At 41.8% G+C, this 23,365-nt stretch overlaps 1 protein-coding gene across 13 annotated transcripts in view; it reads right to left on the reverse strand.

Moving 5' to 3' along the window:
- Positions 1–12,638: 12,638 nt before the first annotated feature.
- The window catches only part of LOC142857719 (pro-neuregulin-1, membrane-bound isoform), a 195,813-nt gene continuing 185,086 nt past the window's right edge, over positions 12,639–23,365 (reverse strand). For 8 of the 13 annotated variants that reach the window (XM_075986491.1, XM_075986490.1, XM_075986489.1 and 5 more), the window contains one exon: positions 12,639–21,788. In XM_075986491.1, coding sequence (XP_075842606.1) covers positions 21,137–21,788 — 652 coding nt within the window. In that variant the 3' untranslated portion in view covers positions 12,639–21,136. Of the gene's footprint in view, positions 21,789–22,141; positions 22,284–23,365 lie in introns of all 13 variants that reach the window. The other 5 variants (XM_075986497.1, XM_075986496.1, XM_075986493.1 and 2 more) reach the window with 2 other exon arrangements.

Raw genomic sequence — 23,365 nt, forward strand, 5'->3', positions numbered from 1 at the left:
AAAATATCTAGACATGGACTTCAGGGGCAAGTTAGGGAGGATAAGCACAGATGTAGGGAAGGACGTTAGCTGATTGTCATTCAACAATCAAATAGTAGTTGTTTTTATACCAAGGCCTATGACTTCCCTGGTCACACACATTTTATTTAAGTTCTCCATAGCAGGTGTGAATTTCCCCCCTTTGGGAGCCTTAAATCCAAGGAGAAAATTGGTTCTGCCCATGACCAGTCAGTCACACTACAACTGTATAGCTGACAAATCTTGCCTCTGGCTTCCATTGTGAGGCATGTAGGATCCACAGCTGAATAGGCCTGGTGGGCTTAATTCTCCCTGAAATTATTAATAGTGACTTCTGGCACTATAGCAGCTAGCTCACAGGGAGACATTTCAGGGCCAGATTTATTTCTCAAAATCCAAGCAGCCAAAACATGGACCATCTTCGGCCATAGGGTCTTATCCTTCGGTGCGGAAATGCGACAAGTAACTGTGGCAGTGGCCTTCATTGTTTCAGGGGCCTCTGTGGGCTCTGTGGTCAACAACTCCTAGGGAGATAACCCATGCCTAGTACTGGGCGTCTCAACTAGCCGCCATATTGCTTCTAGGAGTGTCTGTTTGCAGGTTTTGAGTAGCCTTTTGTCTTTACAAGAATAGGCTAGTTCAGACTCTTCCCTGTCACCTTTACGGATAGCTCTTGTGCCTTACCCGACCTTTATTTCTATGCTTGGTGTGTGATTTTCCTATGCTCGCTTCCTCGGGTGCCCTCACCTGTCTCATAAATAAGTGTCCAAATGTGCAAAACACTCGAAAGCTAGTGCTACACTGTCCATATGTAACAATGTATTTATAAAGAAGATGGGCAGAACAGTGATCCAAAGTCCTGAGCCACCATCCCAGAACAAATAATGGGAGTGTGGAGACACCTTTGGTGATGTACTTTAAGCTCATGGTCACATCTAGTCTCCGCAAGCATCGTGAGGTTACAGATGTTCAGAGCTGCTGGGAACCTCGGCCACCCTTTTCGGGGTAACTGGGGAGGCTCCCATTCTGAGAGCCCTTCTCGATGGAAGGGTTTGTAGTAGGAATTTCCTACAATTCTTGGTCACCCATTACTCTTACTCCTGGGGGGAATAGCTGGTCTCGCCACCAACACAGAATTTGGTCATCCATACATTATATCCCTAGCTACTCCAGCTAGGTACAAGTCCAGCCATATCTATGTTCTGAAAATGCAGAAAACCTCTTTGTTTTCCCTTCATCTCACATGTTCTACTTGCTTTAGTACTTTGAACCATAATTACATACTCCTCCATGTAAGTTAGATTGACCAAAGCCTCTCCTGTTTGTTATGAGGGGAAAAGCTCTTGTTCAGTGCCCAGGTCACCAGCCCATACAGGATTGGGCTTATAGTAAACCTAAGAAACTGATTCTGCAATGACCGTGAGACTGCTACGGGGTATTGGTGGCAATGCTGAGTCATATAGTGAAAGCCAGGTGGCTGGGGTTGGGAGTACCAATTCCCAGCCCAATAACAACATGGACTCCTCAGCAGGAATGGTGGGAAAAGGAAGTATCATCTGGATGCTACTGCATCCCACAAGCATCAATTGTTAACGCATCCGTGGCCTTCAGGGCTTTTCTCCCGGGGCTTTTGTTGCTGTGCCATGCGTTGCTATGAAGGCTTTGGTAACACTCCCATTTCCAAAAAGACAGAGAAGTTTGTGGTGAAGGAAAGGATACCTTCCCCATATTTTGGTTCCAGTCTATTAAACAGAACCAGAAGATCTGCCTTTTATTCCTATGTTTTTAAAAAAGACATTTTTTTTCACTTTGTACATCCACACTCTGCTCTCTATGAAGGGCACAGGCACATATTCATGCTGTCCAGCCAGGAGATGGATCTAGATGACAAGCACCACACTGTACTCAGACTGTTGAGTAAGGACCTCTCCATGGGTCAAACTCTTGTTGCCAGGCAACTTCTCCCTTCAGCATGAGAAAACTCCCCAGAGAACCCTCATTCCATATGCAAACCGGCTCCTGGCAGCTGCTCCTACCAATTTCACAAACATGCCTAGACATGCCTGAATCTTTCTTACTGCTAAATTCAGATCCCCATTACACTAATTGAAAAGACCAAAGGTAATACTGTCTACTATTTATTAGCGAGATCCAATGACATATTAGATCCATACCGAAAGAACAATATTATAATTTTATCATCTGTCTTTATTTAGGGAGCCATTTACCCAACTTTCCTGCAAGGACATCTTTTGCCATTTATCTTGGGTAAAACTAGCATAGGGAAAAAATCTTGGACAAATTAAATTGTTTTCTTTTCTGGAGCTTTATAATTGTCCTTGTCAACAGCTTTGCCTTAAGAAGCATCACTGGGCATTGTTTATTAAGGACATTCAAAGTTTCAGGCACTGTGCTAAATGTGAGGGCCAAAGGTGATTGCCATACAGTCCCTAACATCTGGTTCCCAAAGTCCTGAAAGTCAGTCTTAAACTGAGGTATGATGTCGATGTCAGAGCTCGCCTGTCCTGGGGTGCTCCAGATAGTGTGTGCTGACTGTTGTTTGCCAAATAGACACAAACCTAGACATATCTGGAAAGAGGAACCTCAATTGAGAAAATGTGTGACCCCCTCCCCCCATATTGACTTATGGGTAAGCCTGTGGGCTATTTTCTTGATTAATTGATGTGGGAGGGCCCTGCCAATGTGGGTGATGCCACTTCTGGGCAGGTGACCCTTAGTTGTAAAAGAGAACAGGAAACTGTGGGGAGCAGGTCAGTAAGCAGAGTTCTTCCATGGCCTCTGCATTAGTTCCTGCCTTCAGATTCCTGCCCCAACTTCCCTTCTGGAAGGACTATAACCTGGAAAGTAACATAAACCTTTTCCTCCCAAGTTGATTGTACTCAGCCTTCAGCGACAACAACAGAAAGCAAATGAAGACACTATGCAAAACAGCGTTTTTTGTTTGTTTCTTTTGTTTTGTTTCAATTTTGCCTTGCTCTGAAAGACACAATTTAGAAGTAGTTTTTGACAGCGTTTTGATGCTCTATATGTGGCTAGACCCATAAACCACATATCTGTCTGGCACCGTCTTCAAGTCACTGACAGTTATCGCATTCCTGGAAATAGAAAGTGTACCACCCTACAAATTTATCAGTATAAATTTGGATGGTAGAGGCACACGAGTGTGTTAAAATTATATCAGGCCCGAGACACAACTTATTGGACACAGCAGACCGAGGAAACGGTGCAGTGTTTGCATCTGGATCACACAAGAGAAGGATATCTAACATTGTATTGGCCCCACCCAACTGTCATCTCCCCATTCAAGGGTCAAGGACAAACAGGCAGAAAACTCTTGACTATCTTGGATTTCAGCTTAGCTTTGTCCCGTCTGTTGATGTGGGTTACTCAAATTACGGTTTTCCTGCCCTCCTGCTCTCCCATCTGGACATGCCACCTATCCATCTGCTCATTCATTAGCCTGGACCCATTCCTGACTTTCACCTCTGCAAGTTACCTTGTTCCCTAATCCCGCAGCCAGACTCTACAGCAGCAGCCTTGGGACCTCCCCAGAGACTCCCAGCTGGTTCTTTATTTTCTCCCTGCAGTCTCCTTTGCATTTCAGTCCATTGCCCAGATATTCCTTCTCAGGGCTCTTTGGAGAGGGTAAGAAGGCCTCCTCTCAGGACTTGGCCTCTTCAATCCTTTGTTGTTACTCTGTAATTTGCATACGCACTTGTTGAGACATAGCTACCATGAGACGCACAATGTGTGATCTGAGACTTAATGTCAGTAAATTAAACTGGAATAAAAGAACTCTGTTTTGCCTCATCTAGTGCTCTCAACAAAAGGGAGGCTACCCGGGAAATTGCTGCCAGAGAATCTGTGACAGCTTGTGGGTTTCTTGTGGCTCAATAAATTCTGACATTTTTGAAAAGACACAAATGTGCCTTTTTTTGAAATAGTGTGCTCATGACATATAATAAGATATGTTGAGTGTGGAGGTAGATCATTTAAAAAAAAGCAGCAAAGTTTGATGCTACACTAATGTACATAGACATAGAAGGAATAACAGAGTTCTTTTTGACTTAACTTTGAAGTCTATGATTTTGTGTTTGTGTGTGCGTGTGTGTGTAATTCAGGCTTATGCTTCTATGCGTGGACATGACTATGTGATGTTAGTTCACAGACTACCTTTACACTAACTACACTTTTAAGGGTAAGAGTTCTTCTTCTTCTTCTTCTTCTTCTTCTTCTTCTTCTTCTTCTTCTTCTTCTTCTTCTTCTTCTTCTTCTTCTTCTTCTTCTTCTTCTTCTTCTCCTTCTCCTTCTCCTTCTCCTTCTCCTCCTCCTCCTCCTCCTCCTCCTCCTCCTCCTCCTCCTCCTCCTCCTCCTCCTCCTCTTCTTCTTCTTTTGTTTTTTCCAGAGAGGGTTTCTCTGCAGCTTTGGAGCCTGTCCTGGAACTAGCTCTTGTAGACCAGACTGGCTTTGAACTCACAAAGATCCACCTGCCTTTAGATATGCCTCCCAAGTGCTGGGATTAAAGCTGTGAGCCACTACCACCCGGCTCTTATTTTTTTAAATACACTTTTAATTAAAATGGAATTATATCATTTTCATCTTGCCCTTTCATCTCTCCAGCCCCACCCAGTATCCTCTCTGCAACCCCTACCATGCTCTTCTTTGTTAGAGCACCATAATTCCATGCTGCATTCTAAGTCTTATCCTTATACTCACAGGGCAGTGCAGCTGAGGCTATCATTCCTTATCCGATGCTTCTCTTCACAGCAGGTGGAGATGATCTTGGGAAAACACATCTGGTCACAGAGCAAAGATCACCAGATTGTGGGGAGCCCAATGGCAAAGGACATCTCTATATCACAGCTCCCACATCTGTGGCTCAGGGCACACCAAGGAAAGATTGTGAGAGGCAGAATACCAGGAAGTCGGCTGTGAAACAGTCTCTTGTAGAAAACGGCTGCACAAACAAGATGGGAGCAATGGCGGCATCAGTAAACATGCTACTATAAAAGCGGTGTCTTTGCAAACACCATGGCCAGCAGAGCAATGATCTATATGAGGCGAAAAGGAAATCCAGTTCTGTATGACTCAGCAGCTGGGGTTGGTTCAAACTTCTCAAGTCTGACACCAGGCAGTTTATTTAGGCAGATTTAAGTACAGTACAACTTGAGAAAAAGGATTAGTTTCCTCGTAATAATTACCTGAATTCCATGTGTACAGTAAAGCTTAAGGCGTGACTACATCAGAAAGTCTTTGCAAAGTACATGTGGCCTTTTCCATAAGAATGGGTTTTATACTTACTGACCTGGGGAGGATCTGATGTGGCTTAGGTCATTGTAGATGTCACCAAGCTACACAGTACATATGGCATCTCCCCCAAGGATGGGTTCTACTGACTGAGAAACAAGGCTCAGAATAAAGGTCTAGGGAGGAAGAGTCTGGAATAAACAGTCTCGGGGATTTGGGTATGGCCTGGCACTACAGACAGTACAGATCACCAGGCTATTAATTCCTGGCATTTTAGGTGGAAACAGATAAACATATCCTCTGTTGAAGAGATAACCCTATCTGTTTGACATTCCTTGCTTCCCTGGTACTCATCTGTGCACATAAGAACCTCATGCTTCTACACAGGGCTCTTATTTTTTTTAAAGCAGGCATGCATGTTGGAATGATCAGAATATTTAGCAACACTTAGCAGCCAACATGTTCTGTGGGGGAAATGTCCATACTGAGGCACCCTAGCCCATCAGTAAGCCAGCCAGTCCCTATGAAGGCTGATTTGAGGTGCAACCCCTCATTTCCAGGAAGACTCATGGGGCAGATCCCAGCGTGTTTCCTCAAGTGGTGATCTGCAACATTTTCTGTGATTTCAGAATTATCAAGATGCCCAAAGAAGGGTTCATTCCTCAATGAATTCTCAAATTCCCAGGTTCCTAAACATCCCAGACATCATCAAAGAAGAGGAACAGTACTAAAAGAACAGAGGGTGTTGGTAGGATGCTCTCAATAGGTGACTAAGTGGCAAACAAAGGAATTCAGACATGGGATAGGGTGCGAGCATCGTGCCTGGCTTAGTCAAATGTCACTCCTATAAAAAGCAGTGTAAGAGAGGATGGTAGGCTGGCTTCAGCATTGTTCTTGCATTTTAATCAAGTGAAAGAATCTATTACTGTGGAGGGAAATGAATCTCACTTAAAGATGTGATCTTCTGTGATGTCTCTCAGGCCTGAGTCATGATTAGCAAGAATTTGTTTAAGAAAACAAGCAGGTCAGGAGGAATTTACGACTTTGACTTTAGGCAAATCTGGTTTGATTTCCAGGTCTAGGATTTGTAGGCTGACGAACAATCAGCAAAGGGTGCTTAGTACAGTTACAGCTCAGATCTCATCCACAGCACAACTGCTGTTGGCCCCGCAGTGTTGCCGTGAAGTGAGGGCACCTACAGAAATGGCAGCCCAGGAAAACACAACAGGAAACCACCAGAGACAACCTGGATCTGACCCATTAACAGTGTCAGGCTGTTTCCTGTCCTGCCTCTTTGCCATCTACAAATGTAAAGTTTCTCACCAAGTGTCTTAGAACAGGCACTGGGACTCTTCCAAAGCCAATCTGATGGCATCGCCTCTTACACTACACAGCAATTTAGTCATTAGGACCATCATTCTCCACCTCCTCTTTCCCTCCACACCCTGCCCTAGTATCCAGCTGTTCTTTCTTGTCGCCTGTTCTACAACATTGACTTGTATAGTTTGATTTTTTTTAATTCTTTTGGCTCTTTGTGTATGTGTGTGGGGGGGGGGCACCTCCCAGTTCCCAAACAAATACATGGAATCTTATTCTTACTTATGAATGCTCGGCCTTAGCTTGGCTTGCTTCTAGCCAGTTTTTCTTAACTTATCCCATTTACCTTTTGCCTCTGGGTTTTTATTTTCCCTATTCTATATACCTTTCTTTACTTCTTACTCTGTGGTTTACTGTGCAGCTGGGTGGCTGGCCTCTGATATCCTCTTCTCCTTTTCCTTTTGCTCCTCCATCTCCTTTTTTCTGATTTTTTTCCTACTATTTATTCTCTCTGCCTTCCAGTCCTGCCTGTCCTTTCTCCCGCCTTGCTGTTGGTCATTCAGCTCATTCTTAGATCAATCAGGTGTTTTAGACAGGCAAAGTAACACAGCTTCACAGAGTTAAACAAATGCAACATAAAAGAATGCAACACATCTTTGTATCATAAAACAAATGTTCCACAGCATAAATGAATGTAACACATTGTAAAATAATCGTCCACAACAGACCATGTTTTCTCTCTCTCTCTCTCTCTCTCTCTCTCTCTCTCTCTCTCTCTCTCTCTCTCTCTCCCTCCCTCCCTCCCTCCCTCCCTCCCTCCCTCCCTCCCTCTCTCTCTCTCTCTTCCTTTCTTCATGTGGTGGTTCTTAGAAATAATTTCATAAGTCCCATTTCTAAGCATGTCACCTTCTTTATTAACTTCCTCCAGGGTTGATATAATGGCCAAATGACATCACCCCAACACTGAGTTGCAGCTGGCCACACGAGCCTTATATTTTAAACCACTTGCAATGCCCCCTTTTATGCCACATCTCTGGGCATTTTCTCTTGGAAAGGAAATTCCCTGTTCCCTTTTGGGTAAGCAACAATTATTGTCAAACATAGTTAAACTATACCCTCAGACAATAGCTACATCCTTAGGACTCTCATTGTTCTTCTGGCATCATTGTCTGCCTTTAAAGTCCCAGTAAAGTTATTAATAGGCTGTTGCCCTGAGTAAATGATAATTCAGATGTTCCTGTATGTGTCTGATAATCATATCTTTTAAAAGTTATTGCACTCTTAGAGGTAAATGAATGAAGGTCAAGATGCTTAAGACTATGTCAAAGTTCACCTGAAATCTACATGGCAGCACTGGCAGGGAACATAAAATGAAACAGTCTAAGTCTTGTGTTCTTTTCTTTTAAACCAGTCACACTGATATCGTTTATGCATTTTTCTTGAATCACCGACTGTGCCTCTCTTTAGGATTGGATGTGTTCAAATGAAATGCATTTCTCTCTTTGTACCAGTGGGTTCTAGCACTGAGTGGTGTGTATCATGGATACTCAATGCATGCTTGTTGAATGATAGCATGTCATGTAACGAATGAGGATCGATTTTGGAAGGGATGAATAACGAGAGAATTAAATAGCAGGCATCTGAAGGACCATTGGCATGGGGTTGTAACTGTGCATGGTTTCAGAGTGTAACCAGTGCCCATTCTACAACCTGGCAGGTGGCAGATAGTCCTCAACTGACCACATGCCAATGAGCATCGTCTCCTGGGCAACCTCAAGCAGTGGCTTCAGATTGTATCGCTATTGACAGATGGATGACTGGCTTCACTAGTTGCTTGAGAAGCCATCTGTTGCTAAATCTCCCTCCTTTCCACATGATAGTAAACTGCTGTCACATGACCCCACTCAATGGGCTTCTGCTCCATCTTCTGAAGACAGCAAGTGGAACAGAAGCCGAGAATAGCTCTGCTCCCGCAAGGATGCCTTCCTACAAGCCTGAGGAGGAAGGCCAAACAGCTTATGTCTTCAGCACACTAATTTTGCCATCTTCAAAAACCAAAAATATATAAAACTGTGTTGGCTAGTTTTATGTCTACCTGACACAATCTAGAGTCACCCGAGGAAAGGGAGTCTCAATTGAGAAAATACCTCCATAAGACCAGGCTGCAAACAAGCCAGTAAGCAGCATTTTTGCCATGGCCTCTGCATCAGCTCTTCCCACTATGTTTCTGATTGAGTTCCTGTCCTGACTTCCTCCAATGATGAACTACAATGTGGAAGTGTAAGCTGAATAAACCCTTTCCTCCACAACTTGTTTTTGGTCATGGCGTTTCATCATAGCAACAGAAACCATAACTCAGACATCACTAATAAGAGTAATTTAGTATTTGTACATATCTGAAATCTTACAAATAATTTACTTACCTGGGTATCAGCTGGAAAAGGAAATGCATCTAGGCATCCTGACTCCTGTGTGTGGGCCCCGTTCTGAAGAAGATGCTCCTGCTGGAGACCCTGACACCTTGGGAGTGGGGTTTAGGGAGGAGGCAGACCAGACATGCTGATCAAAGTCTCAGACAACCACATTAACTGCTTCCATAAGTGTCTTTAGGACCCAGTGGCCATGGAATGATTTCAAGGGCAGACAGAAATTTTGCTGACTCCTGTTTTGCAAGCATATTTTGGAAAGCTCTGTTGGGCTAAAAATTCCCAAGGTTGCTTCTCACTCATCTCACACACACCCCTTAAAAATAAGTAGGGTTCACTGAATTCTCCACAGGCTGCTGAGTTGGACAGCGCATTTCATATTTGTGCCGCTCTCACAGTTACCTTGGGGCAAACAGGGGCCTATTCTATAGCCCAGTTATTACTATAGCACATTTAATTAAATTAAGCCATATGGCAGGAGAACACTATGCTATAACCTTCATAATCTGCAAAACGTCTCATTATTTGCCAAGCACCAATTTCCTCAAAATGAGAACTGTAGCATGGCCAGGAGACCAAAGCCTAAATTGGAAGGTGTGACTGTTTACAAAGTTCATAGGGGTGCTGGGTCTCGAGGGGAGCCAAAGTCCTGGGCCTGCGACCGAGGAGGCTATGCATAACGAATGGCCTTAAAATCTAAATTAACTCTCTTTAATTGGACGGAGCAAACCATCGTCTTCATTTCTGAATTTGCAAAACTGCTTTCTTCTTGAAGAAAAAAAAAACATGTGCCCCCACTGGGCCAGTCCAGTCCTCAGGAAGTTTGTTCTCTGATGTTTTAGGGTAGCTGAGTGAAGAAAGTGGGGATAGGTGGGTGGGTGGATGGGGTTTGCGGGGTGTGAATCTGGAGACAAAGGCTGAAATTCTACTCTCTGAAGCCACCGCCTCTACTGCTCACCCTTCAACACAAACTGAGTCGCTAAATCAGGATTCCTTTCCCTCTCTCAGACACAGAACATTTGTCTACATAAAAAGATATGATTGTTTAAATTATATATATATATATACACACATATATACATACATATATATGTATGTATGTATGGTTCAGGCTATCTTTGAACTCTTAATTCCCTTGTCTGGATCCTCAGTCTTCACTTATACTAGGGTTATAGCCATGCCTGGCTAAGACTTATTATTAATTGCATACTACTAGATGACAACATAGTATGCTAAAGCTTTTATTTAATAATTTGATCTCACTTGATCTCCTCCATGTGAGAGAGGGAGGCTCGAAACCTAGACCTTGATGATTTCTGGGCTCCCGTTCTTTCCAGCATATCTATTCTTTGCTGAGTGCAGACAAGCACCAGGGAAAGTTCCGCAATGTGAACCTTTAGAGTGGAGGGTTGACAAAGAAGCCTGGGCAAGAACGAATGGTCGCTACTGGACTTGGGATTTCTACACCACTGAGAAAGGAGGCCAGATTCTCTTTCCAGGTCCACATTTTATTGCTTTGGTGACTATGAGCAGCAAAATGGTTCTGTGGTCTTAGCTGTGACTTCAAAGATAAATGTCACAAGCATCTTGGTGATTTGTTTGGACTCTGGTAGAGAGAGGGCAAGACAGGCTTCCCCAGGATATCTCAGGCTTGTTCAGATTTTACAATCCTTGTGCCTTAGCCCTCTAAGCTTAGCAATGACAAGCATGCACCATCAGAGTGGCAGACAGTGGTTTAGAAGAACACAAACCCTTGCCCAGTCATGGAACACAGACAGTGTAGCCTTATAGGTGTAAACATTTACAAGGTCCTGGAATGGTCATCTCTCAGAATCTGCTTGAGTATCTGGTGCTTTTTTTTTTTTTTGGAAGGGGGGTGTTTGGTTTGTGATCAGGAGCAATGAGGCTTCCCTCTTAGATGCTGGTGCTGCTCCCTCCAGCATCACAGTATTGGCAGCATAGACACTGATGCCATATCTGATAGGCATGGAGTTTGAAGAGGTCAGAGGTGTTACTAGATCCACAAGTAAAGAAGTTACATAGTTGAGAAAAAAATGCTGTCATTTCCAATATGGGTGACCTTAATATCACCCATGTGAATAGACAGCAGAAGGTTTTACTTTAAAGTAAACAATTTGACAGATTTTCTTTTTAAATCCAAAAGGAAAACTAAATACACTTCTGGAAACAGAAGTCTTGTATGGTACCATCAGAGTCCTCCCTGTTCCTCGCAACCATTTATATCATGTCTACCTGTGAACTAGAACCATCCAGAATAGAGATCTCTGGCCACGGATGTTGCAAGGCTGCACTAGGTTATAATTCCCATGTACTTGTATAGGATGTTAACTTCATGTTTTAATGAGTATAACATTTGAAACTCTTGGGGGGGGGGCATGTAGTATAAAAGGCTTTCTGTGCAGCTTTCCAAACTTCGGGTCAGTGTAAATTCAATACTGAATGTAAAAATCTGCTTTACTGGACTGACCTAGTGACCCTTGTCCAGTGAAGAAGTTCTATTTTGAGATCTTAGGAAAACAAGTAGGCAGGGAGAAGGGTGAGTGGAGTTGAAGGGTTACTAGCAGGGGTGGAGGAGGGGCAGTGGAGACAAAGCCAGACTGAGCGCAAACGTTATGTGCGATATGTATGATGCTTATGAGTTTACTATAAAATATAATGTAGACCAGGAACCCCTATTTTTCAGAAACTGGCTCTACTTTTTTGGTTTGTGTTGTTTTGTTTGCTTGTTTTCCTACAATTTAGGAAGCTTAATCCAAATTGTCTACTTAAAAAAAATAACCCATAGGCTACTCTTTTGTTCCTGGCTTTTAAAATGCCGTAAATTATATGGACTCTTCACATAGTCTGAAGTCTATATAAGTAGCTCCTGTTCCAGGCCACTGATGCTGAAATTATCTATCATGCTTTGAACCCTGTGCTAGGCAGTCAACCTGCACAATTAGGACAGTGTCCACGTGCTCAAAGGGTGCTTCGTCTTCTGCAGGGGAATTCCAGGTGATTACAAGCATGAGACAAAAATAGAAAACACTGTGAAAAAATGCGCAGCATGATAGGAGGGAGGAAGGAAAAAAACAGCCACCCAGGAAAGGCAGAGTTTCACCATGAGACCATTTCTACAGATGGAGACTTGTTTTACCCATAGGAAATAAGAGACTGCTTATCAGGAGGCTACGCAGAGAGGGACATTCTAGCAAAATGAACAGTTTACACAGGGGTGGGTATCGGCTTCTTAAGATGCAGGGATGACTAAATGTATCCACACTGATCTAGCACCAAGCATTAGGCAATACTTGATAAAATATCAGAAGCAACTTCCTCATCAATTCCATCTCAGTGCTAATAAACTAAAGGAAGAAATCTTCCCATGTTTCTCGAATGTAGTTTTCCTCTCTGTAACGCTTGCCAGTCTCCTTTTCGTCAGAGAACAGGCATTGTGTTCTGAGCTTTCAGCAGATAATGATATCTTGGTAGAACTAGATAATGTTTCATTTTGCTTCTATTTATTTTTATAATTGATTTTAACTATGGAGTGCAGTTTTCTATTCATAGTACCCATACCATACAAAGTTTTATTTGAAATGACTTTATTTTAGTTAAGATGCAGTCCATCAAAAACAATATGCAAATAATAATACAAGAGGTACATGGCAATAATATGAAGTTGGTATGCCAATGACTGGGGTTTGATCACATCGATGTGGTATACTTCCGGAACAGAAACTCACAAGGTTGGAATGAACAATGACGGTGGGAGACAAGCTAGAGCCATCTCATAGAATCAGACTGTGAGGGGCCTCTTAGGTCAGGCTGAGGCGTTTAACCCATGGGGAGCCATGGTTTAGCCAGCAGTCTAGCCTGCTAAGAAGTTACAGTTAGGAGTCATCACTAGAATGTGAAGGATGGCCCACAGGAGCAGATGAAGCAGGTCAGTCGGGATGCTGGTGGCCCTGTGGCAGAGGATGAGAGCAAGAAATGAAGGACGAAGCAAGGTTATGGAGGAGGAAATGGAATGATCTGACAGTCACCTGTCACTCAGGTGATATGGAAGGAGACATGTAGAATAGTGTTCTAGTGTGGCTTGGTCTGCGGATGTCAGATGCTTCTACAAGATGGGGAGCTATTTCCCAACAGTAGTTGCTTCTTTGATAATTGATGTGGTTTTAACCTGAGCGAAACCCTGCATCTCCGTTTTAACACATTCACAGGAAGAAAGTGATTGCCTTACTCCTAATTCATGCCCATACATCCAAGTCCTCGAAGAATGAGCTCCCAAATGAGTGTTGGAGCTAGTGTCTTTTCATGTTGTGAGAAGTCTGTGGCCAAGTAACAAAAACGCTGTGCCACCACCAGCCCTAACACTTTTCCAAGAGCCTACCAAGGTCATCTTAGTTCAAGAACATTACTTTAAATTCAATCATTTCTAGGTTTTTGATCAAGGTATGAAGGTTGTATAGTTTTATGACTTTAGAGTTTTTTTAATGGACACATAATATTCACATGTCGTTATGAGAGACTGTGGGAGTTTTGATATGTGTGTATGATCTGCAATGATTGCGCAACATAAGTAGCTTTTGTTTTGCAATCGGTGAAGGGAGACGCTGGGCAGAATAAAGAGGGGAGGCTGGAGGCTGTGCAGGTATTCCTGTGTGAATGCAACAGGCCTTCTAAGCCAGAAGGGCGTGGTTAATGGAGATACAATGTGTGCAGCACCCTCCTCCTCATTCGCCCTAGGAGAAATTGCTTAGGACCTATGGGTTTGGGTACCTTACAGCTACAGATGAATATCCCAAAGGAAGTCTCTTCCTAGAAAGGGATACAAAGCTCACTTAAGACTCCACTCTTAAGGGATCACAGGAATCTGGATGACCACAGTAGTGAGGATTTCCAGGAGCCTGACAGAGATCTAGTAACCTTCCAAGAGCCTCACTTTAGAAGGAAAGTCAGTGATGACCAAATGCCTACTCAATTCATGATGTTAATGATCAGAGGCAAAAGTGTCTACTTAAAAGACTATATTTTTAAAAATGAGGAAATATTCCTTTGCATTGTTTTTGTGATAGACTAGAACTTACAGTTGTTCTCAATAAAAAGTGATTCATTTAAAGGGAAGATTATTCATGAACAATTATATCAGACTCCATTGCTATTAACAATGCCTATTTGCAAGCGTGATGGTTAATATCATGAGCCTAAGTCACATCCTCTTGCAGGATCAAGTTTTAAAAGACTAAAAGACTAAATTCTAATAGCTTAAGCCTATGACTTATCAATTGCATCATATAGATGAGAAAAGATTCTCATTTTATGCATGGAGTAAAGAGTAAGACAAAACTTGAAGAATTATTGGATAGATAATGAGCATCCATAAAGATATGTGATTTTTTTTATTAATCTGAGACTTCCCTAGTTTTATCACCTGGGAGGCCTAGGCTGGGATTATATTTTTTCAAAGAAATAGACTTACATGTGAACATTATGCATAAAATTAAGGCATCTAGAGTTCAGATGGTCTGCAGGGTTAAGTGAGGTTTTTGATTGTCCCATTAGAAATTTACAATGGCGTGTGAAGGTGGCATTATGAAAACAATACAATGAGTCGTGTTTCATTAATTTCCTGTGAACTTAAACTGAGATTGCCACAAGCCATTAAAAGACTAATGAATAGACATGGAATGGCATGGGCCCACAAGAGCCAACTACTCACAATACGCAAAGATCTTAGCTTCTACAACTGCCACTTTAAATGCTATTTGGTGATAATGCTTCTCAACATATATTTGTTGCTGAAAAGGCATTTACTTGCTGACATGGGGTTGGTGAAATGGTTTTTCTGATCAGCTTGTGCAATGCAGTATACTTTATTTGAACCGAGAAACTGAGATCTCCAAACTTAAGAATCTGTTGGAGCGACAAATCTGAATAATCACTACATACTAGACATTTTCTAGTTTCTTACAATGACTCCTGTTTAAACCTCACAGAACCATAGTCTTTATAGCTAAGGAACATGGGAAGAGGAAGCTGCCCAAGTCCACAAAATTTCAGCGTTAGGGCTTTTTATGACCAAAACAGCCCTCCTTTGGACTACTAGTATTTGCCACCTAGCTATCAACATTGTGAATTCACTCCCACGGCTATACTTGGCATTTTCTTAGAAAGCTGAGGTTAGGGAAGATGTATAGAGTTGCTACATTAAGCACATTGGGTTCCAGGGTATCTGCAAACCAAAAGTAGGAAGATTTGTTTCTCAGAAATGAAAGCTGATTGACATATAACTCATATTATGTCAAGAGATATGGAAATAAAAAAGCTCATTTTGCTTAGGCTAGTGCCAGGGAAGGAACTGAGAGAAAAAAGGTATCTACAACATCTTTGCAACTCAGAAGACAGACTGCTCTGAGAGTGAGTTTTAACTTTCTGGGCTTAAATTTTCACCATTTTTTTCTATAATGAAGCAAATAAAAAAGATACAGGGTATTTTAAGTCATAAACAGTGTAAAATATTAACATTTAATAATTTGATTCTTTATGAGTAAATTTATACATAAGACATTAAAGATATTCAATTCATCAGCTTTGCTGGAACATAGGCTGGTGAGAAGCGATATCTTTTCCTCCTTAAATTTTTGTTCAAGTAAGTTCATTTGAAAGAGGACATTTAGAAGATTGTTGGGTTGAACCATCTTTACATTCTCTGTTTCTGATTTTTATTGTAAAAAGCCACCAATCATATTTTACAGTAACGAAACACTTTTTTTGTGGTAAGTGAGGCTTTTAAGTTCAACCAGTTAAGAACCAATACTAACCATTAGAGAGGTACAAGAGTTGCAGAATGAGGGTGTCAGTAAGGCCTATAGATATATAAAGAGCATGCACTGCCCTATCTAACAACTATTTTCTAGGTTACACGATACAGCATCCTAAACCAACATAGAGGTTTTCCCTTCATAAATATGAAGCTCTCAGCTGATAACAGATTAATCTTTTGGAGTAAAAGTTTCCATAAATTGTTTCTTTAATTTATTATCAGTTTTGAGAGGAGAATTCAGAGGGAGGGAGGGAGAGAGAGAGAAAGAAAGAGAGAGAGCGAGCGAGAGAGAGAGAGAGAGAGAGAGAGAGAGAGAGAACACAACATGCTAAGATAACAGAAACTCCTACTCTTTCCAGTATCTCTACTGTTTAGATTTCAGCCCAGCTTGACTGATGTTGACCTTAAGCCCTTTGATGATTCACCATTGGAGCAGAGAAGAGAAATTTCTGCAGATTTCTTGGAAAAACAGATGTCTTCCTAGTTTGCAGAATTGGCTTAGATTTGTCCCTCAAGAGTCAAACACAACTGGAGAATAATAGAAACTATCTAGACTCTAATTTGAATGGAATTGAGTTTTCATGTTTCTACACAACCTACCTTCGCAGCCTCTTCTACCTGAAATGGCATGACCCCTTAGGTACACATGTCTATCTTAAGTTACTGATATTGTCACGGACAGCTTTTAGTTTGATCATGGGGTTGGAAAATTTACAGCATAAGCTGAGGAAAGGGTCCCAGACTCTAACTTTAAAATATTCTTTCGTCTTTTGATTTGATGCCTGGCTTGAAAGCTGAATGACTAGCGGATAGGTAGATTCACTTTGTGGCTTCAGAACATTTGATTTCCTGGACAACCAGACACTTGGGAATGGTGTTAGTGGTGCTCTTATGAGTGAACAGGAAATGTGACTCTGTATGGAGGTAACTTGGATGGGAAATCTCAGGTTATGCTCAAACTCCAACGCAGGCAGATTTATTATACATCCTTTAAATGTTCTCTATCTGAGATAATGAGTAGAATGGTTGAAATATATAAAAATTACACACAAAATATCTATTTGTTAAAATATGGCTTCATAAGGTTAATCTTAATAAAAAAGCACTATTTCCATTCTACGATGAGTCCTAGAATGTGAGGAATATTTCGTGCATAGGCCCCTCCCTGAGCAGTACTTTGGACATCAGTTTGTTTTATTGATAGAATGAGGAGAGTAAAGTCATTGCTCCTTAGCCTTCTTATAAAATGGTGCACACGATGGGAAGTAAATTTAAAGACATTATAGGGAAGATTAGCATAGATGTTTTTGAGGCTACTGTGGCCATTGAACCATTGAATCATAATAGGTTTTGCTTTCCTTTATGTTTGCATAGGATTGTCACATAAAGTCATTGCCCTTAATGAGAATAAGTTTCATGACGTCACTGCAGCACATATCGACAAGCAGGATCCAGAAAGGTATGCAATGTTTCCCTCTGATGTCTTTGTAAATGGAGGTTTGGTGGCTATGGAATGGAGCATCCTATTGCTTGACTATGTGTCTCCTACAGCAAGGAATGAAGTGTGAAACAGAGTTGGGAGGCAGGTGACTCAAGGACGGGCAATGCAGCAAAATCAACAGAGACAGGATGGTCATGGGGTCCACGAAGCACAGTCCTAGGTAGCACAGCTGTCATGGCTAGATGCTAAGTCTGCTGTAACAGACTGCAATGTTTGTCTGCTGAGCAACACGCTCATGTCTCCATAGAGTTAGCATTTTTATTGCAGTATGACTTTCTTGGGAAGTGAACAAAACTTTAAATAAATCACAATTACTTATTGCTTAGTATTTGAGATAATAAATTCTTTAGTTTATCAGTACCTCATGGCCTTCAAATGTGCGTTCTTCAAATAGTTTCAGTTACATATATATTCTTTCTCCTGAACAATAAATTATTCTTTAAAAATGAAAAAGAAAAAGTACATAATTTTAAAGCAAAGAAAAAAAACATATATTTTAAACATTTATCTTAAACTTATATGAAAACAATTCTCTATGTTAGATGCTTAAATATAAATAATAAAGGACATTATGTTATTTACAATGTTATACAGTATGAGAGTAAAACCTAACATTAACTCATAGAGACAGTATATGACTTAAGAAAACATCCAAGTACTATACAATATGTATTTACAAAAGAATATATAATAGAAATTGTGATTTGTGGCCATTTCATGTTGTCTGCATGTCTCCATAGTGTGTCATGGATCTTAGTGGACAGAAATTTCTGTAGCTGCTGGAAGGCAGCCAGGACTGAAAGGGAAGGTCAGATCTTCCTTATTCACTGATAGGAGCCATCTACCTTCAATCTCCGGCCAGAAGAGGAATCGATACAGAGAAAGTTACCCTGGATAGACTCCATCTATATGGACAGTCACACAGAAACAAGAAAGAGATGGCATATTGCTGCTCTGGATACATTCTCTCTTAAACAGAGGCCTGCTTTGTAGAAAGCTGCAGAAGGCTGTCCACTAGGCACTCTTGAGGGCAGGGGGAGAAACGGAGGAAAAAGCAGGACAGAAAACTCATCTTGAGTAAGTACAAAAGGAATTTGGTGTCTACTATACCCTGCTATATACCTCTCAGTGGTTTGGAGTTCAGGCCCAAGAAATCAATTTTCTGTTAAATCTGAGTCGTTTGTACTCCCTTAAAATACAAGGCATCTTCACGCATACTAGGAACACAGGCGTGCATTCCTTTGCATTGCTATGGTTCTGCCTGGGTTCATAAACAGGATGGTTGGGAGAGACCTGGCAGTGAAGCATTGTAGCGACATCCCTAGAAACATAAAAGCTAGGGGCTGCCACAGGTAGCCCTGAGCGGCTAAGTGGCTGCTCTCACCAAGGAAGCTTTGCTCTCTTGGGGAAAAGGCTTTCCAACTAATAAGACAAATGTGTTTGCCAGGTAAAGCACAGAAGAAGAAAAAAGATCACGTATACTTGCAATTTGCAAATTTGTAGAGCTTCTTGTGCTAGTAAAATGCTGTTCCTTGTTTTCATCGGGAGAATCTATCTTTTTAGAAGGGCCTTTCTCAATACCCTAGTGACCAACCAATTGGGAACTGAATTTCTAAGACTTTTAAAAGAACAATAAAGAAATTTCTTTATCAGATGATCAATGAGTGAAGGCCTTCAAAGTCAATGTTAAGTAGAGAGACTATCTTCAAGCCTGCTGACTTGTCCTCTCTGTGGAGAGGTGGAGAGTTGACCACCTGCAGCACAGAGAAGTCAGTGCAGGCTTTTCCCAGCAGGCATTGCTCTGTCTGGGCTAACAAAGGAAAAAGGACAACACTGAGCACAGAGAAGCTGTCATGTGAACAATGGCAGGAAATGAGAGACATCAAATTCTAAGAGTAACAGACAAGTTTCTCTTCAAAACATGGAGGAGTATAACATGGACTTGTGGTCAGCCTGCAGTGTTCTTCTGAGCCCTACTTGTGTATGATTAGTTCCCTTGACTGGTAACAAAGATCTGGTAAAGAAAATAGATTCAGTTCAACTGGGAACTAGGATCAATAATTGTCTTTGACTTTGTCAATCCCCTGTTCAACTATTTCCCATTTTCCCATATGTGGCTCCTAGGAACTTACTTAGAAACCCAATGAGCACCAGTCAGACTGACAGATAATAGGGAGGTAATATAAAAGGTTCTGAATGATTGATTATTCTCCACCTCCCCACCTTTTTTCCTGTATTAACATTTGTTCATATGCTAATATCTCTAAGCATTCATTGGCTTTACAATCATAAGAGAACATAACGAGTTAGAACCAATCCTAGCCCTGCTTTTGAGACAGTATGAGAAAAAAAACGTATAGAGGACAAATGGGAGATACAGGCTATCTTTGGAGAGAGATCATCAATCCACAGGTGGGGGTCGCTTCTCCAAGAAAAGGTGCAATCTTTCCAACACTATTGACATTCCCTAGGGAGGCATCACTGTGGAAAGTTCTTGCTAATCACAAATCACATGCACATTGGCCATTCCTGGCAAAACATATTCATGCATAGTTATGACTTAATCAAGACTATGTTGAACATGAGAGACACATGATGGGGAGAAAGGAGTGGCCAACCAAACTTTTAAGATGTCAACTGGGTCACACAGCGGCTTTCCCCTTGTGACTTTTACACATTCACTCCTTCTAAACACTCTACAAGTGGGGCATTTCCCTGCAATGGCCAAGTCACCGAAATGTACCGCTGGCACATTGTACCCTACAAGTGGTTTGGACAGGATGGCTGAGTGTACTCTTGGGGATGAGGCTTCATGATATGATGTGCCCCTTCTGGAGCCAAGAAGAGGGTTCAACCAGTCAGTTAAAAAAATATGTCAGAAAGGATTGCACCTTTAGCAGCCATGGTTGGTTGGTCAACAGATGAGCTGCTGGATCATTCCCCCTCCACCCAGAGAGAAAGTGAAACTGAGTCCTTTTAAGTTGCTAGATTTATCCTGATAGCAAGCCAGAACCCGCTTTCTAAGCTGGACTTGAAGCTGTTCTTCTTTGTCAAGAACAACAACAACCAAAACGTTAAAATTAAAGTCAATGGTAGCTCCTTTGAGCAAGAACAAGCTGTCTTCTGATTAATAATATAGTTTGTTTTTAAAAATCACAGTATTACTTTCTTCCTAATATTTAACATTACTTAATGCAGTTTCCTGCTATATGTAATAGTAGCATGCTGTTGGGTCTACTATTATCTCAGAGCCCAGTGAAGCAAACCTTTGGCTGACAGAGTAGAGAGAACTCATTTCATATTCGGAAAGCAAAGACTTCATACAAAATAGAAGAGTATTTGGGCGGATGTGCCATTTCAAGACAGTACTGGTTGGGAGCTACTGGAAGCAAACAGAGGGACAGCTGCTAGCCTTGCAAATCATACATCCAGTCAACATCATAATGCTATGCACAAGAAGCCAGCAGCAACTGAATATATGGGAGGTTTGGCTGAAATACTGTGAAAAAGCAACCACCGTAACTGTATAAAACTTGCTCTCGACATAACATAACATAAAGGCACCATTGATATCTTTCTCGTTTTTTGAAATACTGTAAAAAATTGCTACATATGGCACATAACACATTTTTACATACATATATTTAATTTATAAAAGTTTTTTTCCTGTTTTCTATTTGCAGAACTGCTAAAATAAAATAAATTGTTTAATTTAAGGTGAAATACTTTATTATATAAAATAAAGTTTTACAGGTGAATCTATGTGTTTATTTAGGTTTATACAGCGATAGGGTCTTGGTTAGCGATTACACTAGACAGCCTGGCCTGTAATTCTTCCTGCGTGGAGAAGCGGCCTGCTGGGTTAGTCCTGCTATCAGCCAGACGGAAGGCAGGGGCCGCCTCAAGACTGGCTGCCAGGGGGTTCTGTATGCCCAGGAATGGTGTATCTTCACCTATTCTTTCATCTTCTGTTTCACTTTCTGAGTTACTGCTCACAGAACTTGTGTTGTCCATTTCCAACCGATCGGCAATGTGGCCATTGGGCTTGGTTCTTTTGGCCCGCCGGCTGTTGGTGAGTTTCTTAACAGGCTCTTGAACTGGCTCATACTCCTGGGTTGTCTCGTATTCCTCATCCTCCACTATCCTCAGTGGGCTAGGGGGGAGACTGGTACTCTGATGGGCAGGGTTGTGATGAAAGGAGTTGAGTTGCTGGGGGTGACGATCACACTTCTTCTCCCGGAGCCTTGGCGGTGTCACGAGAAGCAGAGGTCTCTCTTCTTCCACAAAGGGGCTGACTGCCATGGAAGGCATGGACACCGTCATGCTGGACACGGGTGGAGACATTTCCGAAGGGGGTGATTTAGGGGAGCTTGGCGTGTGGAAATCTACAGGTGACATACGAGCCGGGGTGGTCATGGCTGATACATACCTGTGTGAGCACAGAATACCCCACGTGAGCGTAGTGGAAATAAGAAGCATAGAGCAGGGAAGGGCGGGGGACAGAGTTCATCATGGGCTATAGTCAGAGAACAGTCATCATCGAATACTTAAGTTTTACACTAGAAGTTCGGCACCCTTGGATCCTATCATTATAAAGCCAAGAGTTTCCTTACAGGAATCATGCAAAGATCAGCTCATTAAAGCTTTCGAGAGTTTAGTCTCATCATGAATTCAAATAAAGGTACATGAGCCAAGAAAAGAAGGCTCCCAAGAACCTCTCAGCTTCAAAAGACCAAGGCTTGGGGGACTTAGAAGGGAAAGAAGTATTCTTAAATACTATACCTTCCTAAAGGCCAAGGGGTCTTAGAGAATGAAGCCCAAATGGGGAATGGAAGAGGATCTAAGATGAGTTGCTGACAGCTGGATCTGCATGCATTTGGATCTGTAAGCCTTGTTTCTCCTTAGCTCAGCTATAAGGTTATGTCTTATGAAAAAAAAAGAGCATAGTAACTTAAAGATTTATTCCTGATAACAGCGTAGTACATTTGTGTACCATTCAGTTGAAATTTGCATGAAATGCTACTTAGTTCACATTCAGATTTGCAACTCTCCGTTTCAGGGTGCAACACATTCAAGGCAAGGCTGATTGGAACCATAATTTGGTTTCATATTCCCACAGTGGCCAATCTCCCATCTATTGCTCTTCCAAATCCCACCATTGCATCAGCCTTTGGTTTCCTTCTGAGAACATTTGTCAAAGAAACTCCGAAGTGCCTAGCAAGCATTTGCGTAAACACAAGGGTTGGGTATACCATGGTATCTTATGCCATGTTATGTTTGTGAAGGTCACCATTTCAGTCCAGAAACTGTGCTCCTGTTCTGTAGCGCTGTGCCATCCCAAGGCCTGCCCTTTTGGGCTGTGTCTGAGTCATTTTCCTCGGCTTTTGATGACGATGCTACTAGCACACAACAACACAGTCTAATTCGATGTGACCTGTGATGACACAGGAGACTGGAGCTCTCTGAACTCCAGCCAATGGAAAAGAAGACTATTAATGCTCCCACTTGTCCATGATTCATGGCGATAAATAAGTGAGACCCAGCTGTGTTTAAAACTAGAAAAAGTGTCTCAGAATTTGAAACATTTGGAGCCCAAGTGTGCAGAAATTTTTTTGAGGGTACTTAAATTAGACCCTCCGAGAAATGCTTGTCGCAGCTCAGACAACACATACGAGTGACTGATCTTTTTGTCTCCCATGATCTTATACTTCAAAACAGTTCCACAATTCTAAGTAGTATCTGGGTGATGCCTGGATGCCTACTTTACCAGACAGATCCTCCAAAGATAAGTCAGGGCAATAAAGAGAACCTTCACCCTACTCCCTGTGCATGTTCCAAGAAGGCTTAACAGGAATGGAGAGACTTCAATATGCAAAAATATAATTATAGAAGATAAATGCTCTAAGCCAGTTTTTGACCACACTCTTCTACAGATGTGTTATACAGAGAATACTAACTCTATAAATTATAGCATTTCTGATACTGCTTTAGGTAGTTAATAGGTTC

The sequence above is a fragment of the Microtus pennsylvanicus genome, chromosome 9, assembly GCF_037038515.1.
Source record: "Microtus pennsylvanicus isolate mMicPen1 chromosome 9, mMicPen1.hap1, whole genome shotgun sequence".
NCBI lineage: Eukaryota > Metazoa > Chordata > Mammalia > Rodentia > Cricetidae > Microtus > Microtus pennsylvanicus.